This window comes from Ammospiza nelsoni, chromosome 21 (genome assembly GCF_027579445.1).
Source record: "Ammospiza nelsoni isolate bAmmNel1 chromosome 21, bAmmNel1.pri, whole genome shotgun sequence".
Taxonomy (NCBI): Eukaryota; Metazoa; Chordata; class Aves; order Passeriformes; family Passerellidae; genus Ammospiza; species Ammospiza nelsoni.
This window is the reverse complement of record NC_080653.1, coordinates 11,880,022-11,898,391: the sequence shown is the minus strand read 5'-3', so window position 1 is coordinate 11,898,391 and position 18,370 is coordinate 11,880,022. Positions and strand designations below refer to the sequence as shown.

Genomic DNA, 18,370 nt, shown 5'->3' with positions numbered 1-18,370 from the left:
GGAGCTGCTGTGGGGAGCTGGCGGCTCCGTCCCGATCCGGGTCCCGGTCCCGTGCGGCGCGCTGAGTGAGTACTGCCCCGAGCAGCTGCCAGAGCGGCTCAGTCGCGGCTCCCTTTGCCCGAGCCCGTCTCCTCCGGCCTTGGCGGCACTTTTCGCGCTTGTTGCTACTGTCCCAGTAGGCGCAAAAACGGCACCGGCTGGTCCCGCCCAGTCCCGTTAGCCCGATGTGGCGGCGCGGCGGATCTGCCGCGGCTGTCGGCGGGGAGCACGGCCAGTGCCAGCAGAGCAGAGTTCCTGCGGCGAGAGGGGCTCGGACGAGGCGCGGGCCCGGGTGTGTCCAGGGGCTCGGTCGGGGGCTACCCCAGAGCGCCGTGGCCTGCAGAAGAAAGAAGGCACCGCGCTGTCCTGTGCAATACCCGTTTAATAAACAGATCATTGTAACCGTAGGACAGCAGCGGCGCTCTCTCTCTTTTCAGTCGTGTTTGTTAACTAGTGAAAATCAAGGATGGAAAGTATATATGTTTAAATTATCATATGTCATATAGATAACTAGCATTTTAGCCCTTCTCACCAAAGTCTTCTGCCAGTAATAACCCTGTCTGTTTCACGATTTACGTATCCATAATCATAACTGGGACTGTAGCAGAAGCCTTCAGCTAGCAAGTGTGGCAGGAGACAATAGCAGCTGTGTAGACCTGTCTCTCTGTGGAAGGTTGTTTTGATTAAAGAGGGCAAAAATTTGGGATATCAAATCTTGATCTGAGACATAAAACAAAAAGATGCACTAATAGAGCATTCTACCTCTCAAACTAGAGTTTTCCAGTGGAATTGCAATACAAGGCTTCTTGGTGGACTTGAGCAAACCTAAATAGCCTTAAAAATCAACCCTGTTCTCTTTCAACCTCTTTCAACCTGTTCTCTTTCAAAAATCAACCCTGTTCTCCAACTAAAAGTCTGCTGAGCTCTTGTTTTCTTGTTTCAGGCAAGTGTAACCGAATATATTGTGTAACAGTTTCCATTTATCTTCTTTTACACTGCTTTGCACCTTGTTCTGCCTAAGCTTTGGTCTCATTTTCATTGTTTTAGAAATAAAGTTGATCAAGAGCTGGAACAAGATGGCATCTGTGCTCCAAAATGTCAAAGCAACAGTGGCGAGGAGAAAACACCGGCTCCTAGCTGACCTCAATGAGGATGAGAGCCCTGTGCCTGACAAATTCAAGAGAAGGGCCTCTCTGAGTTCTCTCAATACCATTCGCATGTCTTTAAGGAAACGGGTACCATTAAAGCCAGTCGAGTTGAATTTTCATGAAACCCCAACTAGGGAAAGTCTGGAACCAAGGCAGAGGTGCCAAACTCTTCAGACTATTAAAAGAACGGCAACATATGCTTTTGGAACAGTGTTCCAGGTACTTTGTCTTTGCAGTAGAACATAGATAGATAGTTTTTGCTTCAACTCCAGTACTAAGATTTCTGAATTCTGTACTGAGTGCTCCATTCCAGAGAGTTCATTCCCACACACTTGCACACCCTAGTGTTTGTCTCATAGCTACTAACTTTTAAAATCTTTAATATCTTTTCCTAAAGTATAGACAGGCAAATTATGGTTCTGGCAGAACATGGAGGAAGGTGAAAACAGTTTATTTTGTTATAAGAGCTTTTCCCCTCTTGTATTTAATCATATATTGCAGAACAGCCTTTACACAGAGGAAATTGGGTAGAAATTGCCATAATTTGCAAAGAATGGTTACTGAGAAATGTGCAGCACTTTGGATTTTTTTTCTTTTATTTATTCTCCTGTACCCATACTATTTATTTGCATGTTCTTCATTATAGTTAATCTAAATTTAGACTGACAAAACCTGCCACAAGGTAGCAGAGTAGCAGATTCAAGCTTGCACTTCCCTTTCTTGCAGATGTCAGATTTTTAAATGCATGTATTCTGTGTTGTGGAGCCTGAATTTTTCCAGCATAGGAGAAGCAAGAGCTTTGTCCAATGCCTGCTCTGAAGTCCTTGATGAGTGCCAAGGGCTAGGGAAGCAAGAGACTTCCTATTCAAATGAGTACAGAAGTTGAGATGCATTCATGTTAGTTGAAACCTGATATGAGCATGGAAGCTAGTAATTCAGCCCAAATATTCCTAGCCTTCCTGGTTCCAAACTCACGGCTAATTCACTTCATTTAGCCTAACATGTCTAATGCTTCTTTCAGAAAATACAGAAGTCTTGCCAAAGCCCAGTACGCTCAATGGTGACCTTTCCAGCTGAATCCATCAGCAGAAGCTGTGCAACCAGTTCTACCAGAAAAAGAACTGCTACACCTCAAACACCTTGCTATATGAGTGTTACTCCAGCAGCCAGTTCCAAAGGCACTCCAAAGTCCAGCAAAAGGGCCTTGCTTGGGCCAACAAAGGTGTCAGAACATAGAGAATGGAGGGATTTCTCATCCTGGCTTGGTAAAAATGCTCTCTCTCTCCGGAGATCCAGAAGAGCAGCAGCACTGAAGAGCCCTTATTCATCTCCTGCTCCTTCCAGCAGAAAGATGTAAGTCACATTAGTTTGTAAACTTTTTTTAATTTTTTTTTTTAATTTATTACACTGATTAGAGTATCTGATAAAGTGAAAGGCAAGGTATGAAGTTTTCTGTCCTATTCCCCTGAAGCTGTGTGCTGCTTGAATAGTTAAGAAAGTAGTTCCAGCTCCCTGGACTGGGACTGAGCTATGCATAAAGCTGAAACATAAAAAGTAATTTTTTCTTAGAGACATACCTGAGTTTTTTCCTGGTGCCTTTTGGGTAAAGGAAAATGCTCAGTATCTTACTCTGATTTAATTGTAACTTTTCCAAAGCTGCTGTTTGTATTCCAAAGATACCAGGAATACCTCTGCTTATGCTGAGTTCTTTATATAACGTAGAGAGATTCCCACCTCAAAGAACAAACACAAAATAGATCAAGGGTTGGGAGCTAGGGAAATAATAATGTGCACACAGGTTTTTCTTTTGGTTGAAGTCACAAGAAAGGTTAAAGCTAGAAGTTGAATCCAAGCCTTGTGAGCCTGAATCCTATGTCTCAGTTGGAAGATAGCTGTTCGGGGGATGAATGGAGACATGAAGCAGTTGGCCAATGGAATTAAGAGTATAATTTCCACAGCCCTAAACTTCTCTGGGTAAAGTCTAGAGGTAACAAGAGTGGTACTTCAGGGATGAAGGCTTGAGTACTGTCACCTGTCCTGTTTGATCTGTAGCAATGACCATTCTGTTTGCAGAGAGTTTGATTGTAAGCTGGAACTGGTCTCCTCAGGGATTTGCCAGTTGAAGCATATCTCCCAAGCATTTGATGATGCCATTGTGAAAGAGGAGAGGTAAATACTGCTAAGTGTCCCTCAACTTTACCTGCCACCAGAACATAGCCAATTGCAGGCCAAGTAGTCCCTGTAACTCACGATTAGGAATAGTTGCAGAACTTTTCCAAGTGTAATGTAGTACATCTGTTTTTTCTTAAAGATACCTGTGAAGTTTAAATCTGCAGTTGGATTTGCAGCTTCTAAAACCTGCCAAATGCTCTACTTGTCTTCAGTTTCCTTGTTGTGGAAGTCAGATTTTTATCAGAAGGAGCCTACCTTTGACCTTGTGTGAGAACAATCCCTCCCTGACTCTTGTCTAAAAGAGGTGCCAATCCAGACTGGGGGAGGAGGTGGGAAAATTCCAATGTACTGGCACAGTCACTGATGTCTGCACATCCATTAAAAAACACTTTTATTAGGTAGCATTATGTTACCAAACAGTCCATGGTACCCAAATGAAGAAGCCTCTTATAAAACACCTTTGTTAATCCACAAGGTGGTAGGCTGCTGTATTTGTGAAGGTTATGTCATTCTGAATTAGACATATTAAGAAAATAAAAATTAAAGTTCAGAAATCTTGTCATAGGGTGATTCCCTAAACTTCTTCTCTTAGACCATGTAAAGTATTCAATAACTAAATGTCAAGCACCTCAAATTCTCTAAAGAGAGTTTAGCATCAAATACTTTACCTACAAAGAAGTAAGGGTTTAACATCCCAGATAATTGCAAAAATTTGTATCAATGGGACCATGTCTAGATAACTATAGATTAAAATTTGTATCAAGTTAATTTTATCATACCCACTGAAAGTTCACTAAATCTCACTCCTAATATTCTCCCATCTGCTAGTGATGTGACAGTTTCTCTCATTCGTAACTGAAGATAGTAGCAACCAGGTAAAGTAGTTGTTCACCTTGGCTATGCCTGCATGCATCTGTGGGGAGAAAACCTGCTGTTTATAGAGAGAAAGGCTTATTATCTCATGCTTCTTTAAGGCAGTATTATGTAGAACCACAGGGTTCTTCCTTCATATTCACTGTGGCCATCTCTGCTACAGCAGATCATTGTGCAGTTGTAAAACTTCACCTCTAAATTATGGATAAGTGAGTCCTCATGGGTTTACAATGAACCTCCTATGCAAACATCAGCTTTTCTCACTCCAGATCAAAAATGACTAGTACTAATCTTTTTGTCACTCAGGATCAGTTCTGACTGGTTACTAATGATCACAAAGCATGAGAGAATCAACCGTTATCCTGAGCTGTCTGATTTTACAGCCTTTCTTTTCCATCCCTCAAATTTTCATAGCAGTTTAGTCTATGCTATAACAATTAACAGCAGCTCATAATTAATTGTATTGGTGGCATTTTTAAACACAGCAATTGTACCCAAGTGGATGTGACATAAATATTTTCACCCATTATGTTGGAATTGTTCTTTTTGTTAGAGGGAGAGGTACATCCTGAATACTATGTGCCATTTTTAGCAACAAAGACAGGTGCAAGACACTTCATTGAACTTTTCAAGAAAAATGAGAGCAGTTTCAAATGCTGGACTGACAGTTTCAACAGTCATTTGAAGTGCTTCTGCAGTACAGTACTCCTGCATGTGTAGATGCATACACTGTGCTCTGTTACTGCCTAGTTGCCTACTGGAATAATTGTGAAATGAACTTTTTTTGGAGGTGCCTTTAGCCTTGCATGAGACTTTCTCTTTTGGTATCCAATTGCCATGAGTTTTAATGTTAGTGCTTCGTTTTCATTCTTTTAATGATGAAGCAAGTCTTGATCTCAAATGATTGTTTCCAATTCAAAGTATTTTTCTAATGTTTTGCATTTTAATGAATTAGATTATATCACAAGAAATACACCTGTTGCTAGTTAAAATATCACAGTACTTCATTTGTGTACTTGCCATTTACGTTCACTGAAGATAACAAAATACTTTCTTGCTAGTGTTTAGAACAGTTACACAGTGAAAGTGTACCAGACCTCTTCCTTTCTCCTCTCTGTTTTCCAGCAATATGTGAGATAACCAGTTGATTAACTCTACTGACTTCATGCTGCTCATGGTAGTCCTGTTGTTCTTCTGCAGGCAACAAGCAATATCGAACTACTACTATCTAATGGCACGAAACTCACAGTCTGTACATCGATCCCTGAAACCATCTCAAGCTATCAGAAGGCAAGCAAAGAAACTCCATCGAACACTTGGTACCTAGACAGAGATGGCTGTAACTATTTTTTCATGTTTCCAAGTTTATGAGCACATATAAGGGAGAGGTCTGAATAGCACCTGAAAGGCTGCACTCTATACACTTAATTGAGCCATTACACTTTTTTTTAATGAAACAGCTCAGGACTTTCCTTGCTTTCTCTTTTCAAGTAAAGAGAGAAGCAAAATAGTACCAACCACAGTGTATTATCCCTGCTGAGATGAGGGAACTGTATTGAAACCGTATTTCGTGAGGCAGTAAGTACTTAGAAAATGATGCTGAACTGGCCAGTAAGAATGGCCAAAGCAAGGGCTTATGACAGACTTATGAGGGGTAATCCTGGGTAAGAGTAGTGCTTAAATTGGTATCCAGCAGCCATGAGATTTAGCACAAATACTTTCCATGTGAAAAAGATTGGTCTATTATTTTGAAAGCCTAACTTGTTGGGGTTTTTTTTGTTACTAGCAAACTAAAGTTATTAATCACATTAGCTGGAAGTTAATAAAATAGTAGTGGCTTCTTTGAGTTCTAAGCAAAACTGCCATTCCAAAGCAACAGCATTCTGTGGAGTCATTCATGCCACAAGAACAGAGCCATTTTAGGACTCTTACTTTATGGCCTTAAGGATTAGCCATCTAATCCTATCTTAGGTAGTTTGTCTCCAGACAAATCAGATCAACTTTGTAATTTCTTACTGATGCTTTAGATAGCATCTTGGCAGTTGAGTTAAACATTGCTTTTGTGCTGCATCTGTCTTTTAGTTATATACAGAAATTTGTTACTACAATTAATGTAACATGTTGTAACTACTCTGATTAGTTAATATCACAGTGGAAGTATTTTGATTATGTATACTTAGCATTTGATACCTGTATTTTGCTTCTAATTACTTTTAATAAAATTAACATTCATTTGACAAGCCTTTTTTGGTCTGTCATTTGGTATAACAAAGTTTAGTCTTTCCCATGAAAGCAAAGATTTGTCAAGTTTTTAGAATTCAACAGCAGGGCTGTTTTCCATGGTAAGCTTTGAGCAGGCTTCTCCAATTATGTTCACTCTAAAATGAACTTTCAAACAAAAGACTGATTTGGGAAACTTTGCTCTACTTGGTAATTTTTAAAATGTTCATGTGACCTAGTAGTTCCAGTGTTACTAAAATTTTAATGGTATCAGGTATAAATATGAAAAGCATTCAATTATGATTTATGTATAAGTATTGATTTTTAAACTTGAGTATTGATTTTTAAACTTACTCCAAATTTTTTTTTTCTTTTCAAATGAACCCATTTTAAAACATTTGAACAGTTAATGAGGCCTCGAAATATCAAAGCAACCCTTCCAGCCTGAAGACTTCTAGACTTTCAGATAACTGAGAATTTTAGCTTGTGTTATTTCTTGATCTAGTGTTTGTGTGTATTTTGTGGGTTTTTAAACAACTTTTCTATATGGAAGTATAAGTATAGTATCTCTAAGTTGTCCTTTGTATGTCCTGAAACTACTTCTATAAAGCTTTCACAAATATGTTGTCTCATTAGTGAAATGCTTTTTTCTATGACTTTTGAAAAGGAAGGAGAGTTGGAGATTTTTGAAAAGTTGACCTCCAATCTAAGTATTATTTCAGACAGATCAACCGGCTTCTACTTATAATGTTTCCACCAGCTACTCGGACACGTACAATCGTGATCCAATATTTCTCAAATTACTGGTAAGAAAAATCAGTGACACTGTTTGTTTAAAGGCAAGAAGGTTTTATTTAAGTGGCTAATCTGTTTTAAGATTTTAAAAACCAGCTCACATCAAAATCTATAGCAGTTGTAGAAATCTTACTCCTTATTTCATATTAAGAAATTCATTATTGTACATTTTTGAATCTTTACAAGGCAGCCATAAGAAATATAAACATTTGTCACCAGATAGAACCTTCTCACTGACAGTATTTAAAAGTATGCACTTAATAAAATTATGGACTGAAAGAACACCTACAATTTCAAGTTTCCTTGAGTGAATTCAGTTGTAAGGGGACTGCCCCTTTTCACCCCAACAAATAGAAAAACAAATTATGCATAAAACTTGGGGTTCTGTGAGAGGACTGCCATTCTGGGCTGTATACCAGTCATCCAGGTAAAACACTACCTTTCAAACTTGCTATCTGCAAATCACGTTTCAGTGTTGCGATCTCTAATATTTCATCTCCCACCATGTCACAGTAAACCTGCCTCTCTCTTTTCCCCCTCCTATGTTCTATACATCCATAGAAATGACAAATGAACTGTAAAATTTATCTCCCCCAACCCCCTAAAATTCCATTCAGTTTCAAGGATAGCTTATTGAGATTAATACAAGTAGTGGCTAAACTGTAATAATCTGTTTGGGCTTGACTTGAAATGAGTGAAAAAGTCAACACATGACTTCAATTCCAGTATCCATGCACATGATTCTAGCTGTTCCAGGTCTTATTTCTGAAAAACAGATATTTTCATCCAGAAAAATGTGTTATTACTTCCATTTTTATGGGGGTTCTGAATTTAGGCTTATCTATAGGAACATATTGTTACCTTGAGTGACTAAACATAATGGAAGTCTTAATTACTTTCACAAACCCACAATTTTTGCTTAAGCTTTGAACACAGACCATGAGGAATCACTGCTCTTAGAGAAGGTAGGCTGGAAGGTTTTGTGTGTATAGGAATTCTATCCTGTATCAGCTCCAGATGAGGATGAAAGTGCCACCTTCTCCCCTGCATGCCTGACATGAACAATTCAATGCAGAAATCTTGAGTTCAGATGCCACAAGTCAATCTAATCAGAAAAATCATGAAATTGTGGTGCATAATCCTCATCTCTCCATTATCAAGCCAATGAGTTTACTAAAAAGATACCCATGCTCCAATCAGCTAGTCCTATGATGGTGTACTCACCTTTCTGCAGCCTAGATGGCAACAGGGAAAAAAAACTGAGGAAAATCCTACTTGTTCAGTAACAACTGTTGGACTTACAAATTTTAAAACAAAATACCTACTGGTTTCAGGTATTGTTTTAAATGCTTATTAAAAAAGCTTTTAGCAAGTTTAAAACAGAAATGGTATAGAAAGAAGGGAAAAAGTTTTCTCTTTCTAAATTTATTCCATAAATTATACTATAGATTCTATGATGATACTATAGATCTAAGTATTGAGGATTTGTTAAATACATGCATTGGTAGTGTCCTGGCTAAAGAAAGACTGCAATGTATAAACAGGACAACTTGTTCACTACTAATGGTAAACAAAGGCTATTTTGCAGAATACTAGGGCTTCTGAGAAAAATGTCTTTGTCCTGCATAAACCAGGGAGTGTAATTTTTTTCCCTCTAGTTTACTGATAATTCCACTTCTACATAACCAGTGAAAGTTTTAGCTGTTTGGAAGTGACTTCCCTAGGTATACTAGAGGAAAAAGTGAAGTAATCTGTATAAATTAAGACTAGTTTAATGTAAACAAACAAAAATGACAGCTCTCATGAACCCCAATGAATAAGAATTACCAGTACTTTGTCATTTTTACACCTAACAGAATTTTATGCTGAATAGATACAAACCATGCCACAAAACTAAACAGGAATACTTTGGTCAAGCAAAAATCTATACCAAGAGCACTAGTGTACGCAAACAAAAATGTTATTCAAAATAAGCAGATTTGGACTAACATCACTATTCAATTCTGCAATCAATACAATGATATCGTGTTCCAAACCTACCTAGCTAGACAACAAAATTGAACAGACAGCCACTGTTGCTGTGTTTGAGTTGGTTTTGTTCTTTTTTTTTTTTTTTTATAATGTGTATTGGTTACAAATTTGCTGTGAAAGCAGAACCAAAACTAGTGTCTTCCAGCAGCTATACACACATACACACAGACAAAACCAAAACACCACAGTTGTGAAGGTGTGTTTTCACAATATCTGAAATAACTCTACCACTGCTATTAATCACAGCCATTTTTTACAGTAATTTTAAAACGGATCCATATCAACAGGACAAAGAAGTAAATGCTTCCAACTGTGGCAGACTTGTACTGTAACCTTAGCACCCACTAGACTAACGATTTTGTGTTTTACAATTTCATTTATGCTTCCTCCAGGCAGCACACTAAAAAGAATGTGCTTTTCTGTTACACACTGGAGGCACTAAACAAAAGATGGTGCTGAAACAACTGATGAATATAATGTATATTCTTTGGGCACACCCACCTGACTTCACTGTCCCTTTCCCTTCTGTATATGCTAAAACACTTTCATAGTCTATGTAGTTTAAGTAAGTGCTGACTGCACAGAAACTGCAGCAATGAGGACTTGCAATCAAGAATAAGATGACTGTAGGATCAAACTTAGCCTCAGCGAATGGCTTCCTAAGGGACTGATCTTCCATGAAAACACAAGTAGAACTGAAATCCAATTGCAAGCTGAATGCCTGTGAATGACTGGATGCAGTTCCATGTGAACTAAGTGTGTAACTAAGAAACCCGTGTCACTATTTTGCCAAAGTGCACAGCTGGAGTGTGGGATCACAAGATAAACCATTCTAGCCATGAGCAATCAGCAGTGCTGGAATTATGCATATAAGCTCTCATACATTGTATGAAAAAGTTAGGGAGAGTATTTTCAGCTTGATTTTAATACCATGTGTAGAAACTTTGAAATTGTTACCACACTAAATCATATACACACATGCACACGCACACACTTGTTTTACTGCTATTAGCTCCTAATATTCTTAAGGGAAGCCAGCACAGTGACTACTGTAAAGGTGACCCAGCTATTAATAGAAATACACAAAATCAGAGTCTTGATGTAAATGTAAAATGACATTATGTCTCCAAGAGTAAAAGACAGCCCTTTATAACCTAGGAGATTTTTCTAACCTTGTACTTAGACACTATTTCCTTCAATACAGTCACAGAATTACACACAGATCCCTCTTTTGAAAGGCAGTAGACCTTTCTACTACAGCAATTGAAAACAAAAAAAATAGGTTTTCAAGTCTCTTGGGTGATAGAGGTAGATGGCTAAAACAACAGTAGCTTTGAACAGGAATAGCGATTACAGTCAGGAGACATGCTAAACAACATCCAATGATTAAAAAGAACTTTTTGATCAGTCAATATTTTAGACCCCTCATCAAACTAAATATTTTCCTATTAAGTTCCTCTCACAAGCCTTGTATTTCCATGCCCATTTAAAACTAACAAGCAGGAGTGTGCTAACAGTAAATTCACTAGAAGGAGATGGAGGCTGGTGCACCTGTGCAACCTCTTCATGGTGCAAAGCAGAGAAGAAATGGACTATGTGACTAGAATTAATACAGTGAGACAGTGTGCAGTGAGACAGAACATTGAATAATTTCTCCAACTTCATGGGTTCAAAAACTATGATACTACTGGGAAAGCATTTGTAAATGTTAAGAGTGTTTCAATGCAGTTTGCAAGCTATCTTTCATTTAGCTTCTGTAGCAACAGAGCACAAACCCTAGCCCCTTGTAACGTATTTACCTGCTCCCAAAGAGTGTTTGCTACCAAACATTTTACATCTTTCCTTAATCTTTAGCAGAGGTTACCCCTTCCCTTAATGGAAGCAATAGGAAAAAAAAAAAAACAAACAAACAACAACAAAACAACCAACTACTGATGTGCCAGAGATATTTCAGGAAGTTTGAAATAGATAACTGACAATCTTGCCAAGTAATGTCTGAAAATAAAAATCAAACATCTCCACTTACAACCTATTTTGCTGCCTCTTAAGGCAAAAGCTACTCTCTTACACCATTCCAAAAGTCCACTGAAACTTCATGGTTAACAGAAAGTACAGACTTACTTTACTTCTGCACTGTCTTAATAGTTTTCCATTGCATTTATTGTTTTACATGTTAACTTTTAAAATCATTAACTGACTTGGTGAGAGACTCTGTCTGGTCTAGCAAAACCTGAAAGGGGAATGGAGAGGCATCACACCCTCTCTACCCCAATTCCCTGAAATAAAAAACAAACAACAAACCTGAAAAAGGAATGTTCTTTTGACTTCAAGCTTTCTCAGTGTCAATAGTATGTTTTTAACTCTAAAAAAACAGGGGTTTTATGTGCACTTGTAACTTCATTGCAGGTTTAAAACATGCGTCAGTTCAGTCATTAAAATTTTCTTGATGAATTTCCATCGAAGTATCTGCATGAAGAATCTGCAAACTGCTACTATGTTAAAGTAACTATAACACTCTAGAAATATTACTACTTAGGGAAAACATCACACATTTTACTTCTAGTAAGTCCATTGAGAGATCAGAGAGAAATTGAAATCAGCAGAGAAATGTCTACCTGTATTTTTGCATGTCCGCTCTTTGAAGCTCAAATGCTATAATTCTGAATGCTACAGATTGTCTTAATGCAGAAGTTGCTGTGAAGCATGAGAAGGTAAACAATTTATCAATTTACTTAATTAGTTTTTTTCCCCCTCCAGTGTAAATAATTAAAAAGCAATTGCTCTGAAGTTTGCAGATCCCTTAGTAAAATGGTTCCTATTAGCTTGCCCTCTTAGGATCTGACTCTCAGACTGAGATCATCAGAGCCATCTTCTTTGGAGTAGTCCACACATTTTTGCACAGTCATCGACTTCCACAAACAATGTGATCTTTGTACAGTTGCACACTACTTTGGTTACAACAACGCTAACTGTGTTTAAACTGTGGCTGACATATTTATTTTTAACATGAAGTTTTTATGTTTGGTTCACAAGTGAAGTTCTCGCACTTATTTGTCCAGCACCTCACACAAATGAGAGTGCCCATGTTGGAGTCTGTTGACCAACACTGTAGGCTGAAAGGAAACCTTGGGTTTAAGGCACCCAGAAAGCATCTTGTAGAAGTCCTAACCACCTGTTATTGTAGCTTCCGCTGCTGCTTCCCTTTTATCACTTTTATTGAAAAGTGAAGTGGAAACAGACATGACTACTTAATGTTTAAAATGTAAACCTGCTCTGTAACCTACAGGACCTACCCTTGATGCTGGTTTGGGTGCAGCTAATTAGCTGATACCACAATCCTTCTGAGTAAAATCAGTATCTTTTCCTCTTACTGCACATATTATATTTGTTCCCAAAAATAACCTGTTGCTATGATGATAAACTTGTGATAGTTTTAGATTGTTTTAAACTTCCCCAATACACACGATAAGAGGAAGAGACTGGAAGTGCCCCAGTTGGTGTAAGAAGGCAGATGTCAGAACAGGGAAGACTCCAAGGTACAAATTCCTGTCCACTTCTCTTAATTTGGAGCTGCCTAAATACTACCTTTCAGGCATGTCCACAAGTTTTATGGGGTGCATCCAAAATCTACAGTCCCAATCCTCCTAGGGAATAGATTCAAATTTGTGAACTCCACCTCGAACCCAAGCAATGGAAGGAAAATGCCTCTCATGATCTTTGTCTGATTCAGGCTGGCTCTGAGCACGCTCTGGCTTGGGGTTTAAGGAAGGTGGGTCAGGTTGCTGCACAGACATAGTCCTGCGGAGGTGGTTTCTCTTGCGCAAAAACTCGGGCTGTGAGTGGAGGCCAAAGCTGCCTTTTCTCAAGATCATCCGAGAGTTGTTCTTTTTGGGTCGTGAATGGAGACTGAACTCCAGCGAGGCCAAGTGGGCTGCATAACCTTCACTGAGGAACTGAAATAGGAAGAAAAGAAGGGAGTGACAAATTACTGATGCCTTGACCAATGAGTGCTATGAGGTATCAAGTTTTGATCACTGGCATCCCAGTTAGACACCTATAAAATACTAATACTCCTCTCCCCTCAATTTTTTTTTGAAGTGACCCATTTCATTTTGTCATTCAGAAACATGCAATGCATTCACTTGTAGATACAACCTGCAACCACTTGATTCTCTTTACTATTTACCCTTCCAGAAAATGCCTCATTTATAACCCCAACTGCCTTTCTTTGAAATACCGTTGCTGCTTTATGTATTTGTAAGTTTGCACGTGCATTCACTTGCATGCATTGCCTCGTCCTCCCTAGGTCTTCCTGACTGAATAGCAAGACTTACTTACTTGGCACTGTGCCTGGTATTTCTTTGTGGATCGTCCAACTATGTAGATCTGGGATGGCGACAGAGCCAAGACACTGTACACAGAAATATCCTTCATGGAACCGTATGCGGCACAGATTTTGATGTGGCACTGAAACAAACATTACTTCCAAAGTGAACGCACTTATTGAACACCATGCAGCTACAAAGCTGGTGCTTGATTTACAGTAAAGCAGCATATGAGTTTCCTGTTAACAATTTCAATTTGCAAACCACAGAAAGCTAAATCAATCTGCCTGCATGTGAGCAAGAACTACAGCTATGTGCACAGGAAAGGACAAACAGTTCATTTGCTGATTTGTCATGACTGGAGGTCCCTTTGGATGTTTTATCAGCTTTCCTTACTCTTTTAAAAGTGAGAAAAGAAGTGAGGAGTGGCCAAAAGACTTTGTGATGTTCAGTAAGACTTACTGCTCAGAAAGAAGGGAGATCTCTACTGAATTGCATTCCCTGAAAAGAGGTTTTAAGGCTACAAATAGGTTTCTAGTACCTCTTGCATGAGATTCCGGAGAAAAATGGTCTTTTGTCGCAGTGGGTCATGAACGAGTCCATCTGAGAAGAAGATCATCCCTTGTGGGAAATTGTGTTGGGACAACCAGGAAACTACACGCTGTTTCTGCATATCTGGACGGCCGGTGATATAGATAATCAGATATCCCAGGTCCTGCCAATGCCTGTCAGAAGAAGCAGTTAAATTATATAAGTGCAGAAAGAGCAACAATGCTCACAGGTCAGGTCAGCATCTTTTCTCAGACCAGTTAGAAGTCATATGAAATCCTTCAACAAGTGGACAGCAGCATGCCTAAGTCTCTGCTCCAATCCAGAAACTAAGTAATAATGTCTACACCTTGGGGGAGATGGAGGAAAGCAAGAGACATTCTTATACAAAATATTACCTAAAATGTTAAGAGCCATTCAAAAATATACTTAGAATAAACCGTGCAACACATCAGGTACTGCTACTTTTGAAATCTTTAATGAGATTTCCTGCCATTTCAGCTGTAAGGAATGGAAACCCTTGAAAACTGACACTTTACATTCTCATGCAAGTTCCAAAATGAGAACTGCCTTTTCCCATCCAGTGCAACATTAACAGACCTGCAAGAATGAATTAAAAGGCCTTTTCACTTTTCCTCCAAAAAACATTCTTGCGTTCATGGCACCTGATATTTTTTAAGTACAAATATGTCCTTATTTGAAATTAGTGAAACACAAAATACACATGGAATCATTATTAACTCACTGCACACACTTCAAGATCATATTCCCAAGAGGCAAATTTTTGTCTTTAGGCAATTTAAACTACAAATTTCAATGTAATCCACAGCATTGTAATATTTCTCTGAAATTCAGGCAGATATTCTGTGCAAGAAAATACAGAAATATATCTGCAGAGAATCTTGGCCCTTAGAAAATTGCTGTCTGTTTAGTATAACAACCCTTTTCCTTTCTACTGTGTTCAAGCAGAAAGTCGGAGATTTGAAGTGTTCAAACCTCATTTACCTGACAACATCAACGGCCCCCGCTCGGACTTTGGGGTCACTTCCCATAATTGAAACGCTTGCTGCAAAGGAGCCATCAATGCTGAACACAACACATTCCATTCCTCGGGGCAGTACAGTCAGGTAACTTGCTGCACTGCTCTGGTCCCCTCTGCAGAGTCAAAGCAAGAAATTAATTTAAAAAGCAAAATGTCAGAATGTATTTTCTGCATGTTCTAGTTAAGATTTGAAATTAGATCTTTCTAGACCTACAGCTTTAAAAATCACTGTCAAATAGGGCTTCTGATTTCAGTCTTATGTGGGACAATCAAAACTTACACTTTTAGGAAATAGTTTTTCAAAGAGAAATTTGGAAGCTGATCTTAATAAGAAATCACATGCGTACAAGTAGCCAAAAGAATTAGAAAAAAAACCCCGCAAAACACCTTGAAGTACTCTAATTACTATTCAAACTTTCTCCATAAGCTTAACAATTCATAATATGGACATTAGCCACCCTCTATTCTTCCAAATATCCCCCCTTGCAATGGGAATGCCAGTTGAGAAAAGTAAAAAACAAAAAAACAAAAGCAGCAAGCAAACAAACAAACAAAAACAACAACCAAAAAAAAAAAAAAAAGCAGGCATACATGATTCTTGTCATGGAAACACATGTAAAAACCATTTCCTTATGATGTATTTTCCCCAAGAGAACTGGATGTTAAAAAATGAGTAAATGACAAGGAAATCCAAAGCTCTTCTCATCCCACCACCTCATGTTCCCTAAAACCTGTAATCTAAAGACCACGTTCATATCTGGTGATGAAGATTCCTACAAATATGTGCTCACAGCGTAATGAAAAGAGGACAGTTAATTTTTTTCCTTTTTGAAACTTACTCCTGCACTCTAAATCTTCATTTTTGAATATAATTCTATTTGTGTTTCAGTAACTATTTTCTTGAATTGATTGCCTTTTTTATTTAACTGAGGTAAAACATTTTCTCCTTTTCAAGTTGCACTGCATGGGATTGTAAGCTGACTTTGGACTTTGTTAACTGGTGGATAACAACACATTCTATTTCAGCTAAATTCTCCTAATTGATTTAATCTCCCAACCAGGGATTCAAATGATGTTTTTACTCAGTTTTGAAGTTCCTTCCTGATCACCACAACCCATCACAGCTTTAGCTCCAGCTTGGAGTTATTACCTGACCACCATTTTGATGGGATACACACCAACTCTCAGTCTCTTCTGTTCAGGTATATTGTAGGATATTCGTCCACTGCTGTTGGATATCTCTGTGTCAAAATACACCCACCTACCCGAAGATGGCTCAGTCATTATGAAGATATCCACCTGCAAAACCAATGAAACAGTAATCTAGTGTGACAGCCAACAAAACACCCGCAATGTGCAAGGCCTGCCAAGCCTCAATAATATTAGTATCTCCAGCCATGTCTGGTAGTAAAAGCTTTCAAGGAAGTTTGAAGGAACTTCAGTTAATAACTTCAAAGAGAGTCCTCTCAATAAGCAAATGCTTTCTAACATACAAGAGTTTATTGTCTTCATAATTTAAAGCCCTGATCTTAGCACTGCACATGTCAAACATAGAGGTCAGAAATTTGGGAAGAGCCCTAATCTAGGAAAAAAACAATTTTATCTTGCATAGCTATATTACCTTTTCACACACTCAACCTACAAGAAAACCTCCTGCATCTGGTTCTTGAGACAAAATCTTTCTCATATTATAATCTCGCCTACAACCAAAACAGTTCAAATTATCAAAAGATTTAATCAATATGGTTTTCTTCAACTGAAATATTTAATCAAAATTAACATAAACTATATTAAATACTTTGCTAGACCTGAAACAAGCCAAGTGAAGCCTACATGCTTCAGTTTTGCCCTCAGCTCAGCAGCATTGCTCTCTTAGTTTGCTCAGAAACTCCTACAATATCAGTGAATATGAAAAAATGTGTTCACTTGATGCTTGGCTTTATTAGCTGTAAGCCTGGCTTCTGCAGGCAGCTTTAGGAATGACTGTTTCAATTGTCACATCACTACTAATTTCTAAAACTAATCTTTACTTGCCCATGTGTAAGATACAGCAGCCACCTAGCTTCTAGAATGCCTATTCTTTTATCTAGTTGTTTTACCTGGATAGGATGATATGCGGTTTTCTTTTACTGCTTTGTCAACTACTATAAAATTCTTTTTCCTTCTTCCTCGGAAAGTTAATTGTCTCCAGTAGGTGGTACAGCTGGCACTGCACAGCACACTCACCACCAACCAAAGGAGATACCCATAATCAGGTAAGAGAGATGAGAGCTCAGAAACAGGTCAGCCATCAGGAAAGCCCACTTTATAGCATATTTGTGCCTAAGTAGTAGGGGGCTAGTGACATTTCCCCTCACTGTAAGGCCTTCTCTGACACCGTACATGTGTGCTACATTCAACAACTGTTTCAAGTAAAACGAAGAAAATGGATTACTCAGACTTCACCTTTTCACCTGTTAAAGCCACCATGTCCAGAGGTCCATACATAAAGCGCCCAACCAGTACCTGAGGACCATCTTCTGCTGCAATGACATCATTAGCTCGGTGATTAGCAGTCACATTCTGAAATAAGAACAGAAGATGAGAAGGGTATGTCTCTATTTTGTTATGAACAGTGACACAGAAACACAGTCCTGGGCAGTATGTCTGAGGTACATGAAGTGCACTGCATTCCCATTTCAGCTGGAGCCTAATTTTCACTTATGGTGGGTTCCTGAATAGACTTTCTAGAGAGAGTACTCAAAATGACCAAACAAGAGAGAACATTTGAGGGAAAGCCAATTCTTTTTCACTTCAAGTGGGGCCACAGTGCCACATCACTATGCGCAGGGCACATGCACTTTAACTGACATTATTAATTGACTTAGCACCTGAAGAAAGTAGGAAATATTTCTGCTTGGCTTATGGATTTGTCCAGCATAAAAGAAAGCTCTTTGCATAATGGAAACTTAGGGCCTGTTATTTAAAGAAAGAAATATAAAAATTAAAGAATAAATATTAAAGAAAGAAAGAAATACTTTCTCCCAACATGAAGTGATAAACCAAGATGACATTGCTCATATTCCCTAACCATTGATCTGCCTGCCTCTGGATTAAGTTATCAGTTTTCAGCTCTTTAGTGATATTCAGTTATGTAAACTCTTACTTGGGGAGATCAAACTCCATTTAAATTTCTG

The 18,370-nt window shown here is 38.5% G+C and overlaps 2 protein-coding genes across 4 annotated transcripts in view; one reads left to right on the top strand and one right to left on the bottom strand.

Moving 5' to 3' along the window:
• Window positions 1-18: 18 nt before the first annotated feature.
• Window positions 19-6,469, top strand: PIMREG (PICALM interacting mitotic regulator). 3 transcript variants are annotated; one of them, XM_059486782.1, is made up of 6 exons: window positions 19-65; window positions 1,087-1,406; window positions 2,209-2,540; window positions 3,261-3,356; window positions 4,188-4,234; window positions 5,433-6,469. In XM_059486782.1, the coding sequence occupies exons 2-5, from the start codon at window positions 1,116-1,118 to the stop codon at window positions 4,216-4,218; spliced, it is 750 nt and encodes a 249-aa protein (XP_059342765.1). In that variant the 5' UTR covers window positions 19-65; window positions 1,087-1,115; the 3' UTR covers window positions 4,219-4,234; window positions 5,433-6,469. The 3 variants fall into 3 exon arrangements, with proteins under 3 accessions (XP_059342765.1, XP_059342764.1, XP_059342766.1); XM_059486781.1 differs by lacking the exon at window positions 4,188-4,234; XM_059486783.1 differs by lacking the exons at window positions 3,261-3,356; window positions 4,188-4,234.
• An 811-nt stretch (window positions 6,470-7,280) lies between these two features.
• Window positions 7,281-18,370, bottom strand: part of PITPNM3 (PITPNM family member 3) — a 37,214-nt gene continuing 26,124 nt past the window's right edge. The window contains exons 14-19 of the mRNA XM_059486780.1: window positions 17,640-17,756; window positions 16,345-16,493; window positions 15,158-15,307; window positions 14,145-14,328; window positions 13,617-13,745; window positions 7,281-13,231 (exon numbers count right to left, since the gene is read on the bottom strand). Coding sequence (XP_059342763.1) covers window positions 12,923-13,231; window positions 13,617-13,745; window positions 14,145-14,328; window positions 15,158-15,307; window positions 16,345-16,493; window positions 17,640-17,756 — 1,038 coding nt within the window. The 3' untranslated portion in view covers window positions 7,281-12,922. The remainder of the gene's footprint in view (window positions 13,232-13,616; window positions 13,746-14,144; window positions 14,329-15,157; window positions 15,308-16,344; window positions 16,494-17,639; window positions 17,757-18,370) is intronic.